Source organism: Puma concolor, chromosome D4 (genome assembly GCF_028749965.1).
Source record: "Puma concolor isolate L17-30 chromosome D4, mPumCon1.1.hap2, whole genome shotgun sequence".
Lineage (NCBI taxonomy): Eukaryota > Metazoa > Chordata > Mammalia > Carnivora > Felidae > Puma > Puma concolor.
This window is the reverse complement of record NC_141679.1, coordinates 93,307,670-93,324,320: the sequence shown is the minus strand read 5'-3', so window position 1 is coordinate 93,324,320 and position 16,651 is coordinate 93,307,670. Positions and strand designations below refer to the sequence as shown.

Below are 16,651 nucleotides of genomic sequence, written 5' to 3'. Positions count from 1 at the left end.
CCGCATTCAGATTCACCCCAGGGGGCGTGGAGCCCCAGGCCGGTTCTCAGGCTTTTGGTGGCGGTGGTGGGGGGATGGGGGTTAGAGACCCGTGGAGAGCGTGTGTCCTCCGGGGCAGAGGACCGCCCAGACTCTGGAATACGTCACAAGGGGCCGGAGTCTCCGTCCCTTCCAAAGCCTCAGGAATGACAAAGGGAACAGTAATCTCCTACTGTCTTTATTGTTCCTTAGATAACTGGACAGTACAAAGTTCCCCTCATTTCTACTTAAAACCTGTACGTCCCGCGTTCTGTTACCCTCAGGAACGTTCCTTTCCCGCTGGAAACGGAGTTTCCCCAGACAAGCCCTCGCCACCCATGGTTACATTACTGAGTAATTTAACAAGAGGAGTAGAATTCCTTCGATTACTATCAACATGAACTTGATTACCTCTTTCTAAGGGTGAACACTGAGTATTTTTTTTTTTTTTTCTTTTTGGAAACAAAAACCATCCACTTATTACCCCAAACTACGGCACGGCATTTACAACGTTCACAGCATCAACTGAACACACAGAGCTACCGCCTCAAGGAAAGGACAGACGGACGCGGCACGATATATCTACGGGGGACACAAGCTCAAACAAGTGGGCGCTGCGGCCATCCGCTCCACGCGGGTCCGTGGGGACGCCGAGCCTCAGCTCAGCTAAGACAGGACACGAGGTGGAGAGACGGCAGCCGTCACGGATGAGTTACACTAGCCTACGTCGGCCCCTGCGGACGCCCCGAGCGGCCCGGGGCGGGGGTGGTGGGGGAGCCCTGGTCGGGACACGGCGGTCACGTCCACCGGAGCTGGGCACGATCTAGGGGGGGATGTCCATGCGACCTGACAGTGGTTGTTCTCGGCCGAGAGCCGGCCAACAGTCATTGCCTTGCTTCTGTATGAGATTGTTTGACCGGAAAGGGGGCCGGGCGGGGGCGGCGCTTGGGGGTGGGGGGGGCGGTCAGGGAGCCCTGGACTGCAGTTCCAGCTGCAAAGACGGGGGTCTCTTCCCAAGGATGTCGCCCTCTTGCTCGGACCAGAAGTGCACGGAGAGAACGCTGCTGATGATCGTTTCGAAGTCAGTGTATGATTAGCATCGTGAGCTTATGTTGGCAGCTGCTTCGCAGAGACTCCCACGCGGGTGAGGACACGGACCCTCGGCCTCCGGGCGGGCACGACTATAACTCATCGGACCGGATGACGTGGAACAGGGTGACGTTGTAGAGGATCTGGTGGCCGTTGTTCCAGGCGTACAGGGCGCGGTCCTTGGGGTTGTAATCCAACATGGAGATGTGGGAGTACTTGTTCTGGAAGGGGATGTCGATGTACTCGTAGGTGGAGGCGTTGGTCTGGTACGCGTAGTGGACCTTGGTGCCCCCCGAGTAGCCGTTGGTGACGTAGAGGGTCCCGCAGATGATGAAGGCCTCGCCGGCGCTGCGCTTGGGGTAGCTCGTGTTCCAGGTCTGTAGCACCTGCAGGGACACGGGGTCCAGCTTGCTGATCACGATGTTGCCGGCGTTCTGGTTGGTGGCGTAGACGGCCCACAGCCCGTTCTCGTCCACCATGAGGTCGATGTCCGAGTGGCCGCCCCAGGCATAGTGGTACATGTTGTTGTACCCGGCGTAGTCCAGGCTGCGTGTCTTGAGGATGGCCTCCGTCTTCAGGTCGAACCTGATGACGATGTGGCTTTGGAACTTGTTGAAGTAGATGGAGCCATTGTAGACCACCTGCCCCGTGCCGGACCAGGGGTGCGGGAGGCGGTGCGACGTGAAATTGTCCGTGGTCATGAAGTCGGCCATGGACTTGTACTCGCGGACGAAGCGGTTGTTGTGGTAGCCGTCCATGTACCAAACCTGCGGAGAGGGCACACCCGTCAGCCGCTGGGGGTGGGGTGGGGGGAGGGCTCCCCCCTCGGACCAACTCCCCCCCCCCCCACGCCCCCGACTCCGGGTTCAATCTACCGGGCATCGGGCCGGCACCGAGAGAACCAGGGAGGCCACACGGGGTCCCGTCATGTCCCCCCTCCGAGCCAGCAGGGCGCGTGTCCAAGGGCCCAGGGCTGCTCCCCGCCTGGAGAGAAGGGTCCGGTTCAGAGAAGGGCTGGGGGAGCACACCCTACAGAGGGGGCTTGGGGGCCGCCGGCCCCGAAATGGAGCCCTCTGCTCGGGCTGTGTCCACTGCTCCGTCTCCAGCCGGGTACACAGCAGGTGTTCACACTCACGGGAGGAAGGAAGGGACTCCATCAGGGTACGAACCCCCAAGCCAGCGAGACGGCGCCGGATGAGAACGCCCGCAACCGCCAGCGGCTCCTGTGGCGTGGGGGCCCATCGCCAAGGGCGCCACGGAGGGCCAGCCCCCGAGAGCCAGGGGCCGCCGAACACGGGACCTCTCGCCCCTCCAGGCCGTCACGGCTGCCCTGCCTGCAGGGCAGGAAGGCACCGATTTGGCGTTTGGGGCGCCGCGCGTGGGATCTCTCTGTCACACCCGACGCGGGGGATTTTTCTCCAGGAAGAATGTGGGCTTCGTGCAGGGCCCCCGGTGTCACAAGCCACCACGATAACAAACCCAGTCGTGGCCCCCATTTGGGGCCACAGTGGAAGAGATTTCCGATTATCGCTTAAATGCCAGTTGACTCGAAAACGGTCTAGACTTTGTACAAAACGCTTTAGTCATTTTCCACCAATACGGGAGCAAATTAGAAAGCAATGCAGTCAGTCAGAGGAAAATCTGCCGGGCTAATGCCACCCCCAGTGCATCTGTCTGGCAATGAGACAGCTGCTTTATCCATCAAGGGCTCTGCCGGCTGCAGGAGAGATTAAGGGTGTGGGGCTTTCAGACATGGCATTACACACGCGTTAAAAAATTTACAAAAAATCATAACCTCGCTCCTGAGGCATCCATTCGGATGCTTAGAGGCAGGTGCGCTTTCTGTTTTTAATGAGATAAACACACACACACACACACACACACACACAGACACGCACACACATATGCCAAAAAACCCGGGTCTCGTCTGGAGGCTTTTATTACCCTTAGCCCACCCCCCGCAGACCAGCCCACGGTGATGTGGGTCTGGGATCAGAACAGGCAAGTGCCGTGAATCAAGGGGTTTCGGAGGCCGTGACTGCGCGGCCGAGGGGTGGCCCTCCTGCCTCCGCCTGGCTCTCTCCTGAGACGGGGAGCTCACTACTGATTCCAAGATCAGGCTCCAATGACACCCCCCCAAACCCTCTCCTGACCCGTGCCTGCAGGAACTGCCTCTCTCCCTCTCTGAATGAGCACAGACATCTCCTCCCCCACGAGTGGGCCTGTGACCCTAGAGACCCCCAGGGTCCGGGGCCTCTTTGCCGTGGGCAGAGATGGGTGAAACGGGCATCGAACTGCTCAGATTTGTAAACTGCCTTTTCTTTCCGGAAATTAGCAAATCGGATGCAGGGTACCATGCTTTTGGAAAATGCAATTTAGGCTGGGAGGGAACATCAGCACAAGGGGCTAAATGTTTAACCACAAAGAGACAAGACACTCTATGCAGAAAGAGGCACATGATCACAGCCCCACGGGCCCCGAGAGGAGGGGTCCCTGCCTTCACAGAGGGCACCTCTCCTCACTCTCCTCCCCCGACCGGAATGCCTGTTCCCTCCTTTCCACGTCCCCAGGCTCACACGGAATCCCGACTCTCCGGCCTCGTCCTGAACCCCCACAGCTGAGCCCCTAGAGCCTGGAACCCGGCTGCCCTTCGAGCCCCGGGGCACGCCCACTCCCCAGAAAGATCACACCGGACTCCAGGGATGCAGCCAGGCACGCGTGTTGGTTAAAGCTTCCGGGTGAGGTCGGACCCTCCGGCTTGGAGCCCCCGCTGCTTTGCCATGGACCTGACCCTGCCTGGCTCCTCCCGGGACTCTCAGCCCGGGCTCCTCGCCTCCTGGCCCCACCACTCCCACATGACTGGTTTCCACCATGGCCCCAGCACCAAGATTTTTACGACCCATCTCTGGATTAGACAAACCAAGTGGAAAACCATTACCCCAGCTACACAGGGCGAGTGTGGGGCCAGACCGTCTCCCCGTGTCCCCTCCCGGGCAGCCCAGGGCCCGGCCCAGAGCAGATAAGCAGGGGGGTCCCTTTGAGAAACCGACTGTTCGAGAGTTCTGGCTCCCAGCCCAGGTCCAAGGCCAGGGCTCCCTCCCGCAAGGCTGAGCTTCTGGAACGTGTGGGGCGGCCGCGAAAGGGTGGCCCAGGCCCCAGCTCCCGGCTGGAGGCCAGACCCTACCAGATGTTTGGGCACTTGGCATTCACAGCCGGGTGGGGGCGGGAGACCTTTTTCATCTCTGGGCACTTGTGCTTCCCGGAAGGACTCCTCTTCCGCCTGAGACCCAAGGCTGGCCACCCAGGTAAAGGCCCAGGTCAGCACTGCCGTGTCTAGAAGCCCGGGCACAGGTCTGTCTTCACACACACGGGACTCTGTGGCCGGGACTGGCCCCCTGCCGCTTCTGGTTCTCACGCCCACCCGAGTGCCGAGAGGGCCGTTACCCCCATTCAGACAGAAAGCTGAGGCCAGAGGGGTCTGGTGGGTCTGCCAGTGGGCAGAAGCTATGCCCACACCAGGTGGCCAGGCCCCGGGCTCCCAGCCAGGAGGGGCTCTGCCCCGGGGATGGGGGTGCCCCTGACATCCGGGGGGGGAGAGGCCAGGGGGCTGTGGACCACCCTCCTCCGTACAGAGTGATGCTGTCCCCAGTGTCAGCCGGCGCGGCCGATGAGCCACGGGGGTGCTGGCCTGGCCCGGAACCGGGCATTATGCCCGCAGGGCGCAAGGTCTTGCCCTGGAGCCCGGAAATGCCCCTGGCTGAAGACCACCGAAACCCTCCCTTCCCCTCCTAGGAAGAGGGCCGCACACCTGTGTGGTGCATGGCAAGCGGGTGTGGGCGACACCCAGGCCCGAGGTTTCTTTTGCTCCTGCTTAGGAGCCCAAGCAGACACGACTTTCCCTGGGCGAGGCCGGATTCAGAAACACACCCACCTTGACCTTCGTAGGCGCCAGTGATCTTGAGGAAGGGCCTTGTGGACGACCAGTACTCCTGGAGAGATCGTCCCAGATACAGGCGCGGACCCTCGGTCTCTGCCTGGCCTCAGTTTCCCCTTCACAGAACGCGGCATGGATGACGTGACCCCGAGTGCTCTCCACTGGCCGCCTACGTCAGAGGCTCAGAGGCGGCCGTGGCCACAGCAGGCTGCTTCAGAGCGCATCTCACGATGGAACCAGTGGCCTGTGCCCCCGTGCCCTCAGTTATGCCATCAGCTCCCTGCTGGCTCCGGGGCCTGATGCCGAGTGAACCCCCAGACCATCACTCTCCCCAGCTTCCGGCTGCCTCTGCACCTGCCAGGCCAAGTCCCTGGCTCCCGGGGACTGAGAGATGCTCCCACCGCGATGCCCTCTCCCCCCACTGATCAAGCTCACCGCCCAGAGGCCGTTTCCTACGCTCCCCCGGAACCCCCCGGGGCAGGGAGCTCTTAATTTTGTAGTGGGGTGAATGGCGGCCCCCCCAAAGATATGTCCACATTCAGGAACCTCTAAATGTGACCTTATTTGGAAAAGAGAGTTTTGCAGACATCGTTAAGGATCTCCAGGTGAGGGCCTCTGGGTTAAGGTGGGCCCTAAGTCCCATGACTGCTGTCCTAAGAAAACAGATGTAGACACAGAGGGACTGACGCCTGGGACATCCACGGCAGAAGCCAGCCAATAGGAAGGAAGGTGTTCTGGACTCTAGAAGGTTGGTCCACAGAGCAGGCAACAGGTCTCAGAATCAGGGCAAGGGGTCTCCTGGGGGTGGGGAGGCGGACACAGCCCGGCATCAGGGTTAAGAGCTTCTGGAGTCCCGGTGCCACCACAAGCCTGTGGGCCTGTCACAGCCGAGAGAAGGCAGCATCTGGACACAGTGGAAGGACACCAGAGGCCAGCATAGCACCTGGCACACAGCTGGTGCTTAATAAAGGAGTCAAGGAAGAACACAAAGGCGCCCTGAGCTAACCTTGTTCTAACACCTCAGCGCAAGGGCATCGGGAAGCAGCAGGCTGTGGCTTCTACTCTGCGGCCCCCCGTGGGTCCCCCCCACTGCCGCCAAGGACCCCCGCGCAACTTCCCCGCCCCCGGCCTCTGGCCGCGCGCCTCTCGCTGCGCCTGCCCCCGACACTGACACGGATTCCTGTTTCCCTTTGGAGCAGGTTACTGGTCTCCCGCGTGCGTGGGACACCCCGGACGGGAACACGAAACAGATCACACGAAACAGCACGCTTCCACATCAACGGCAGGGCCCGGGGACGCGTCGCGCAGCCGGCTGGGAGCTGGCGGTGGCCGTGCTAAGCGTGCGGCTCCGATCAGCCCCAACCACACGGGGGCCGGGCTCTGAGCTGCCGAATGCCCAGCGCCCAGCGGCCCCCACCAGCCAGCCCCGGCTCCTCCCTTCCCCTTGCTGGCGGCTCCCCGCGAAGCCTCCTCCCGCCGTCCCTCTCTGGCACGCTCTGTCCGTCACCAGGGCCTCCTCTCCTGGAGGGCGATTGAGTCATCGAGCAGAAAATAGATGTCTAATTATCAAGAGCATGCATCAGCCCTCAACAGCCCCGCACACCTCCATCCTCCCTGTTCGGGGCGGGCAAACAGCTGGGCCTCCAGGAGCCCCGACACGTGGTATCTCTGGCAAGAGAGATCCTCTGCCCGGTGCTGTTTACAACAAAGGAAAGCGACATCAAAACGGGGGCCAGAGGCACGTCTGCAGCGTCAGACGCGGGCTCAGTGCCCCCGACTCGGGTTCATTCTCCGTAGCGACCGAGGTCACTGGTTCTGGCTCCAGGCTCCCCAAGGGCCTGTCTGGGTGTGTGTGTGTGTGTGTGTGTGTGTGTGTGTGTGTGTGTGTGTAGGGGGCGGGGAGGCGGGCTGCAGGCAGGAGGTGGGGAGAGCGTGGTCTCGGGAGACTCAGCCTGCTGCACACGTTCGTTAATAAACCCACGGACCGACCTTTCCTGAGACCTTAGGCAAGAGACCGGACCCGGGTTTTCTCATCAAACGGCAGACGTAAGGGTGGTCTCCACACTGGCGGGTGGCTGGAGGGTCGCGGGAGGCCCGACCGGGGCAGGCACGCGTGTCGAGGCCCAGCCGCTACCTTCCCTTGTGTTGACGGACCTGCGCGCACGCCTGAGTGCGTGAGCGGTGCCGGCACGGAGAGCGGCGCTCTCTCGGGGCCCTGCCTGCGCGCCTCGTTTTTGTTTCCCGAGTGCCGCCCCAGAGCAGAGCTGGGGTTCGCCACGAGGGATGTGGACCAGAAAACCGATCCGGATAACAACTAGCCAATCAAACCGTCAGAAAACTTGCCAACGCCAGCTGACCGTCCAGACTCTGGAAACAGAACGGAAACGCCCCGCAGACCCGTGTCTGCACGCATATCCCGGGTTTGCAGTCAGTCCCTGGCCAGCCCCCCCAGAGTCCTCCGCAGCAGGGGCTGGAGGACGCCAGGAAGGCAGGAAGGCGCCCCAGGCGGGGGCGGGAGGGTGGGCAGACAAGTCTCAGGCTCCCAGAGAGCCCACAGTCACTGTCCCCCACCCACCTTCCCCAGGAGGAAGTGTGCCAGAAGCCCGGAGCCACCCCTTGTCCCAAATACAAGAGCTGATGCCTCATGCTTCCCCGGCAGGCGTGCGAGTGGGGGAGGGGAGCTGGGGGGATCAGGAATCTCTGGGAGAGAAAGCCACCCACCCCTTCCCATTAGAGTCGCCCAGACAAGGCCCTTAGAAGGTCTCGGATTTCTAACCCCCGCCCCGCCGCCCTGCTCTCAATCCTGCCTGAAGGAAGAGGTGAGACTTTTTACGAAAGTGATCAGTTTCCAAATGTTCCGCAACCCCCTGAAAACAAGGGGGAGGGAGGGCAGGAACCGCCCCGGAGTCTGGCCTGTTCACGCGGGGCCGGGGTGCATGGCCGCGGGACAGCGACAGCGTGGCCCAGACTCTGTCCTTCTTCCCCTGGGAACCCCGGGCGAGTCTTCCCCCGGTGGAGGCTCTAAGTGCCACCGTCACAGCTCTGTGCGGGCGTCCCTGCGCTCAGCCAGCCAGCCCTCGCACCCACACCCCAAAGGGGCTCAAACACCACAACCTAGGCCCTGCGCTTCTCTCCTTTTCTGCGTTTTTACCCAGGGGAGAAGTCTAGAAAAAAAAGAACACAGCCTCTTCCCTAAATCAAAAAGGAACGCGAGTTTCCATCAGCCTTGAAAGGAATAACAAATGAAATACAAATGAGATGTCATTAAAGTAAGGAAGGCCAAGCAGTTCTCCCGGAGCAGAGATGGGGCTGGAAACGTCTGGGGCGGCCGCAGCCAGGGACAAGGACTCCAAGCACCCCTGCCCCCTCCCTCTCCTCCCCGCCCCTCCCCCCGTCCCCTTCCTCTGCCCCTTCCTCCCTGCCCATCACCCCCCTCCCCAGCCAGAGAGACAGAGTCGAGCCTCGGAGGCTGTGCACGGATCCACCTGCTCTGACAGTCACCGCGATCAATCTCAGGGTCTCATACAGCGACCCATCCCTGCGGTCTGGGGCTCTGGGTTAGCACAGGGACCTCAGCGAGGGACCTGGGCCCCTCTGCCAAGCCGCCTGGACCCGGGAACGCACCCCCAGGGGCCCCAGGCTGTGCTCAAGCCACAACCGCTGGAGTGGTTTTCTGGGTGGGTGGGCACCCAGGCATCGGAGCGAGGGCCAGACACACGGGGGACGGAGACAGGCTCGCCTGGCCCACGAGGGCACTCTTGTCCAAACAACCTCACACCCAGGCCCGATGGACGGGGGGGCACTTACCCTGTTATCCCCTTCGGGGGCCAGAGGGTCTGTCATCCAGGACCCGAACCTCGAGCCAGAGGTCTTGATGGTCACGGGGTCACTGATGCCCGTCAGCTTGCCACAAGCTGGAAGACAGTGCACAGTGCAGAAGGGTGAGTCCCCCGGCCCGACCCCAGCCTCCCACCGCAGGAGGACGCGGGTCCCCTCCACCCCTCTCGGTCTAACGGCTGCCCTTGTTTTCCTGGGCAATGGGCTCAGCCACAGCTCCAGCCCATAACGCGGCCGGAGAGATGGCAGGGTGCATCCGAAGGCCCTGTGCTGCGGGGTCACCCCAGGGCTCCCTGCAAGGTGCCGCCTGGGCCCCGAGGCGCCTCTCTGGGAGGAGCCCGTTGCTCTGCGCCCCTCCGTCAGTCAGAACCAGACTAGGGGAGTGGCCAGCTCCTCCTCTGCCGGACAGCCTGCGAGCCTCTCCCGCAGAGGGAGAAGCTCCCTTCTGCCTGGGTGGAGCCCTGCAGCCTGAGAGCAGGGACCCTGGAGGCATTGATGGAGCAGGGCAGAGGGACAGAGAGGCCCTCGGATGTGGCCTGAGGGCCGGGACGGACTCAGGGCCACAAAGCCACTCGGCACCGCTGAGGCTGGGACCCAGCACCCTTCCCACAGTCCCATGGGCCTCCCAGGCTGCATCTGTCGGCCCAGCAAAGACTCCACTCTCGGGCGAACACCAGCCTGTGTGCACAGCCACTCAGGCCTTCCAGAATCCTGGCCACAGGGCGCTCCTGACCCATAGGAGCCTATCAGCACGCGGACATGCGGTCCGCAAGGTCCCAAGAAGATCCGGGAGTTTTCGGAAGATTGTCAGTGACTTAACCCGGGGACACAGTTTAGCCAGGATAATCCGGCAAAGCGCACGGCAGGCCAGGCCTGAGAGACTAGTCTCCCTCTACGAACTTAAAGCGGGGTGAGTATATACGTTAGCATCATCGCACAAGACTGCCGAGACAGACCCCTGACATCGCGGCCCAGTGCCTGGCGGGAGCACGGAGGCCGTGGCGGGGTAGGTAAGAGCCACCAGCAGGCAGGAGCGGGGCTGGCTTCGCCTCCAAATTCCCATCGGTGGTGCCGCCCTGCTCCCGGCTGCTGCCTTGAGTCCACACCTATTTTTACCCGCCTATCCTTTCCCCTTCTCCAGATTTCCTGTCTGTTCCGCCTTCAGGAGCAATCGTGTGCTCTCCCACGTAAGTACTGTCCCCTCACAGACCGAGCTTCCGGGCAGCAGTCATGGCTCGCAGGCTGCAGGCGGGCCAGGTCTCCGAGAATCACAGCAAGCTTGCCGGGCCCTGTCCCCGCTCTGTGGGAGGAGAGAGGGTGGACGAGGGGACTGGACGGCCGTCCAAGGTTAGCCAGCGTCTACAGGGACTAGAAGTAAGAAAAAGCGGGTGGGTTCTCGGAAATCTCAGGAGAGCCCATACCAACTTTTCACCTAACGCGCCTCTTGAGGATTCGGGGTGGGGTTCCCTAAGTGTTTGGTCTGGAGGAGGGGGAACGTGGGAGAAGCAGGACCTAAGGCTGGTGTCCCCCTCTGCCCGGTAGGGTTCCTGTGACCTGGGGGCTCTGGGCTGCCAGGAGACAGCAGCTTCTCTGAACTGGGTGGGAATCTGGAGATGCTGACCAGGGACCCCTCCAGCCTCCCCACCGCTGAGCCAGGGGACAGCGGTCCTGCCTGGAAGGAGGAGTCCAAAGGGGCCATCGCCCCCAAGGATGTCATGGCTTGGGGAACCCAGCGGGCCTGCGGGTTTCTATCCAATCGCACACCGAAGTTCCGGCCAAGTCTGTGCAGCCGTACCCCCCACTGTGCTGGACGATGACTGCCCGAAGGAGAACAGATATCTGTCCCCCATGCCGTACTCAGAAGGCAAAGAGCGGGCCAACGCCTCAGCTCGGCTCAGATGCCAGGCCCTTCCTGCCTCCACACCTTTGCTGGGCTGTTCCCTCCACCTGGAATGCACCCCCCCACCCTGGCTCCCCCCGCCCTCCCACCGGTCCCCTGTGGCTTGGCCCAAACCCACGCCTCTTCCCGAGACCTCTGCCTTCTGAACTCTGCCCACCTTGTCCCCACTGACTCATGCTCACGACCACACACTTCCTGGGGCCGTGGACCCAAGCGGCCCGGTCTTACCGCCCCAGGCAATAAGCCCGTTGCACTCACGCTCTATCCGCAAGGCCCAGCCTGGGGAGCTGTCTGTGAACGAGTGAGTGAGTGAGTGAGTGATCGCTCAGCTCAGGTACTTAGAGGTGAAATTACTCCTCTCAGAAAATCCTCACGAGTCTACTGCTCCGCTATGTGCCCAGCACAGGGGACAGCAAGAGAGCGAGGGTCACCCTCCCCGGAGTGAGGCACAGACCTTCTTCCTTTTCCACGAACTCAGAGGGGAGCAGTGGAGACTGAAGGGGTTGACCAGGGGGGAGAGTCCAGGAGGGCAGCTGATGTGAATCAGTGCTCAGTGGGGGCAGCAGCCACGATCATGGCTGTGAACTCAGACTACGGCTGTGGAGAAGACGGGGTTCGTCCCCAGTAGAGTCGGGGTCACGGCTGCCCTGAACCGCTGCACCACGTCCTGCCCACCGTGAGCCTCCTGGCCTGGGCTGCGGAGCAGGGGAGCAGGGCCTGTGGGGCTGGAGGCAGCCAGCCCTGCTTGAGTCAGGGAGTTATTTTTGGTTCTCTGTCCAGACAGGTTCTGCCGTGACCTTGGGAGCTGACATGATCTCAGAGAGCCCCGTGGCAGGGCCTCACGGAAGAGTCTTGGCACATTCAGTTCAGGAAGGTAGGTGTCCCTTTCTGTCACGAGGGCTCAGGATGTGCGTAAGGCGGGGAGGAGGCTCGGGAAGCGCCCCTGCGCAGGTGCAGCTTGGAGGGGGCGGAGTTGCTGGGCCCGCACGGCCGCCCTCGAGAGCCCAGGACGGGTCTCAGGAGGGAGGATGCCCGCAGAGCCGGGAGCCCGGACGAGGCAGTCTCCTGCAGACGAAGTCATTTGCCTCTTGCCATATTCCTAGAAGGAACTCGCTTCTGACAACAGCCTGGACAGTCTCCACGAGGAGCCTTGAGCGGGTCCGGGGTGACACGCCCGCCAAAGAGAGACCAGACCGTGGGGTCGACGGCCCCGCGGCAGGCAGGCCGGGCCCCCCGGGCTTTTGGTCTCCCTTGCTCCCAGTTTCCATCCCTCAAGGACTGGGAACAGTTCACAAAGCTGGGAGCTTGGCAGACCCGTGTCCTTGCAGGGAGAGCAGCCTGAGGACAGAGCTCAGGCTGCACACAGCCCTGGAGCCTGGGAGGGGCACCCGAAGAGGGCCACTCACCCCGCCTCGGCTCACGGGCAGGGCAGGGCAGGCGTCAGGAGACCTCTCACCAGGCATAATCTTGAGCGCTTCCTGGGAGGACTCCAGAAGGCGACGCCGGCCCTGCCAGGATCCCACCCAGGCCAAGACGTGAGGAGGGCCTTGGATGCGGGTCTGCTTCCTCCCCGCCACCCCCTCGGGGTCTCCTGCAGGCAGAGGCACCCACACTCAGCTCTCAAGCCTCGACGGGACGCAGCACCCTTGGGCCAGCAGCTCGCTCACCGGCCCCTGCAGGCCCCTGGGAGCAGGTCAGGGCCGATCCCTCTGCCTCCCTGAACCCGCCACACCTCCAGGGCCAGAGCACAGGAGGGAGGCTTCAGGCTTGCCTCCTCCAGGAGAGCGAGCCTAGGAAACAGTGCCGAGGCAAAGCGCCATGCCCGACACCCAAAACTGGCAAAAACGTCTACAGTCTGATGGCTAGCAACGTGCACGCTGGGCTGGTGGGGTCGGTGATGCCCCGGGGCTTCACTCAGATGTGTTCTCCGTGGGACAAGAAAATCCCCCCCACCCCGCCACCCCAGACTGTAGTGCTCTGGGTGTCTGGGTACTTCTTTCCCACCCAGGATGGTATAATGCGGGAAGCCCTAAAATCAGCTATCCCTCCCCCCGTTCTTAAAGACAGGAAAACTGAGGCCTGAAGCTAGCAGGCACACGACACGCTCAGGATGCGTTGATGTACGAACAACATTTTGCACTGGATCCCGAGTCTCTGGCTCGGCTGGTGTAGCTGCTGGGTCACCTGACTCCGCAGGCTCCTCCCAGGGAGGCAGTGAAGTTTCACGCCCCAGCTCGGGGGACAGGGCCGCTGGGCAACCGTGGTGCTCGCTCATCTGGGAACGAGGGGAGCTGCAGGGGTGTGGCCGGAAGTGCCCCCCCGCCCCCCCCGCAGAGGAATGCCCAGAGATGCTGAGCCCCCCTCCAGTTTTAGAAAAGGAGTTTCAGAGTCGTTTTTTTCTGGCGGGGCCATTGGGAAAAACATACAATCCCCTTGAGAGAGAAATCTTTACCACTTGTTTGTTTTTCCCTGTGTATGTTTTGGGGTCAGGGATTACCAGCATCGTGGACCTAAAGAGAAGGCGGCCACAAGGAGAACCCTGATTAGAGGCGCTGCACCGTCACACCGGGAAGGTAACGAGGTGCCGTTTGGCAAGCCAAGGACCAAGAGACAGCCTGGAGACCAAGGCACCAAGGCGCCGGGGCAGGGTGGGGGGGGGGGCGGCCGGGGAGCTGCGGGAGCCCCAGCCACCAGCCCCCATGGAGCCACCAGCCCCCACGGAGCCACCAGCCCCCACGGAGCGGGAGGCGGGCTCTGTGCTTCGTGCTCACCGGAAGCTCCAAGCAAGCGAACGGGCCGCTAAGATGGGGCCCGTTTGCAAGGCGGAAATAAAGACCAAATCAGCAGCCGCAGGACGGGAGTGTGGTCCTTAAGTTACTGAGCCTAAGTGACAGCCCAGGGAGATGGGACAGCTACTGCTCACTGTATCATCCACTATCTACCCCCACACCTGCTCACCCACCTGTCCGTTCATCTATCGACTGACTGTCTGCCCGCCTACCTCCCTACCTACTCACCTATCCTCTGCTCTCTGCCTGTCCACCTAGTTATCTATCACCTACTTCCTAACTGGCTGCCTACCTATCACCTACTACCTCCCTCCCTCCCTCCCTCCCTCCCTGCTTGCCTACCTGTCACGCCCTACTCTGCCAGATGCAGTGCGCAGCCATGATGGGAACGGTGTCCCTGGACTTCCACCGCGACCCCAGGGCACGGGGACTCCTACACCCTCACCGTACAGATAAAACAGGTGGCAGTGCCTTGGCAGAGTCACACGGCCACAGAGCAGCACTTAACTACTTTACCGCACTGCCGGCCCCAGACCGAGGGTTCTCCCGCTTTGGCGTTGTTTACCTGAATCGCCCGGGTGCTGGTTAGATGCAGATCCCTGGGCCCCACCTGCAGACTCTGATTCAGTGGGTCTATCTACAAGTCAAGGTGTTTCTGAACAAAGAAACGCAGAGGCGAGACCACACGGCTGCACTCCCGACACGTAGAGAATGCGGTCCCCGGGACTGGTCCTCTCTCTTCGCTCCCAAATCAACCATTTTGGCGGCCCCGGGGGAACCACGTGAAAGCCGCAAGGTTCAAAGTTGCAAGGAAAATTCACGCAGCTTCTAAAAATAGGCCAAGTGTTTTTAGGGGGTGGCATCCCCCTCGGAGAGGCCTGCGCCTTCTCTGCCTTGGTAACTTTCCACTCTGAATTTCCGTTTTGCTCCCTGACCCCTGACTCGGAAAGCATGGAGGTTTCATCGCCATTTCTCACTGGTATACACAGTCTATATCCCAGCGAGGGAAAACATAGTCAATGAGCCCTCCCCCACCCACAGAGTCCTCAGAGGCTGGGACAGACCTCTCAGTGGGGGTGTTGGCAGGGTGTGGCTAGAGAGAGGCGATGGTCAGCGTGGGGTAATTGTGGCTAGAAACCCAAACCTGTGCCCAATGGTAAGAACCACACAGCCCATCGTCTTAAACATAGCCCCATCATTGTGAACATTCGAACATCCACACGGACCCCTGCAGTGTCAGAACAGGTCCCGGGTCCCCCAGCCCCCGACACTGGGGTGCGGTGAACCACGTCACTGGAAAAACGCAGCAGACGATCCCTCATGTGACATGGCGTAAGTGCCCACGGTAAACCAGATTAAACTCCCAACGCCTCTCGCTGTCCCCTCCGGGGCTGAGGTATGTAACAAGCGTCTGCCTTTGCTGAGGTGCCTAGAACGGCATTTGAGATAATCTGGATGTTCGGACCGGCTCAAACGGGTGCGGGGGGTGGGGGAGGGGGCCCTGCCGACTCCTTCCTCGCTCTCTGGACATTCCCTTTCACCTCATGGCACTAGGGATTTTAAAAAGCATTTGTGACCTTCGGGACGTTGTAAGTTTATAAAGAGGCATTTGGGGTGTGTTTTTGTGTGTGGGGGGAGAGGGAACAAAAAGGGAATCAAGTTAGAATATCAGAGAAAAACCTAAGGGAAGCTTCTTTATAAGTCAAAATGACCCTCCATCACACTAAGAAGTACACGGCAGGGACACAAACCACCTTGGTGTCAAAAAACGGCAGGTGACAAGGGCCAGCGAGTCTCGGTAAGAAAACCCAAGGACTAATTGGACAAACTGAAACGTGCTAGAAGAGCGGACCCAGACGCTAACGAGCCACGACTTGTGGAAGCAATCCACGGGAGAGTTGACAAGGCGAGCGGGTATTGATCCCAAGAACCTGAAGGGGTTCCCCCAGCGGCGGGGGTCCTTCCCGGAATAGGGCAACAGGGTGGAGGGGCCGGTGGGCTCAGAGGAGCTGCTCTATCCAGGCTGTTAGGAGGGACTCGTGCCTTTACTCCCCGTGAACGGCAAGTCCTCTACCGTGGTGTGACCGGAGTTTCTCTTCTCTTTTATTCAAACTACGCCCGATGCGTTCTCTTGGGAGTTTCCTCAGCCCCTGTCCCCAACCCGGAGAGAATCTGAGATGTACGTTTCCAGCCCTATCGAACTTGTGTCCTAAACTCACCCGGGACACACGCGCGCGCACACACACACGCACACACGCATACACATCCTTCAGATGGTGTGTGGCATCTGATGCCTTCTCCAGGTGTGCGACTCCACGGGGTCTGTGAGCTGGCCTTCTCTGCACAGGGTGGGACAGTGCCCTAGCCTGAGTGCCGCCTACCGGGGAGCCCTGCCCGGGGCCTCTCTGAAGCCAGGCGGGCGCTGTCCGCTTCAGCACCACTCCCTAAGCCTGTGTGGGAGCGGAGGTGGGCGGAGCAGAGCCGCGCCCCCGCAGGGTTCTGGTCCTACCTAGTTTTTGCATGCATGCACGGAGCCTTTCTTCAAGATTGGACACTCTGCTCTGCAGTTCATCGTAGTCATAGGCGCCAATCTCCTCTTGCAGCTCGTTAAGCACTGACGTCAGGTTCTGGACCTCCTCTTTAAACTGCAATACCAATTTGGCATCGGCCTTGTACTCCTCCAACACAGGTATCAAAGGCCTAAGTTCATCCATTTTCGCTTTTATCGCCTGCAAGGTCAAAATAAGCTGGGTTCAGTGCTCTGCGTGCAAAAACTTGCCACACCCTGCCTTGGCCTGGCTTCTCTCCCCGGGTGAGGGAGGGTGTGCACCTTCCTGCTTTCTTTATAGGTTTATGTATTCTGGTCCAAACGGGGTAGAAAAGCATATTAAACAGTCTCCGGAACACCAACATATTTGGGAAAGTCTTTATTGTCAGTTTAGAATGCAACATCTTAAGGTTACATGCTTTTAGTCACACACACAAAGTTTCTTTTTTTTTTTTTTTCTTTTTCAAAAAATGCATTGACAAGGGTTCAAACTATCCATGAAATGCATCTACAGTCACATGCAAAAGAGGATCCTG

General features: G+C 60.8%; 1 protein-coding gene across 2 annotated transcripts in view; it reads right to left on the bottom strand.

The window, feature by feature from the left end:
- Positions 1-203: 203 nt before the first annotated feature.
- Positions 204-16,651, bottom strand: part of OLFM1 (olfactomedin 1) — a 36,869-nt gene continuing 20,421 nt past the window's right edge. For both annotated transcript variants that reach the window (XM_086684459.1, XM_086684458.1), the window contains exons 4-6: positions 16,077-16,296; positions 8,849-8,955; positions 204-1,874 (exon numbers count right to left, since the gene is read on the bottom strand). In XM_086684459.1, coding sequence (XP_086540585.1) covers positions 1,200-1,874; positions 8,849-8,955; positions 16,077-16,296 — 1,002 coding nt within the window. In that variant the 3' untranslated portion in view covers positions 204-1,199. The remainder of the gene's footprint in view (positions 1,875-8,848; positions 8,956-16,076; positions 16,297-16,651) is intronic.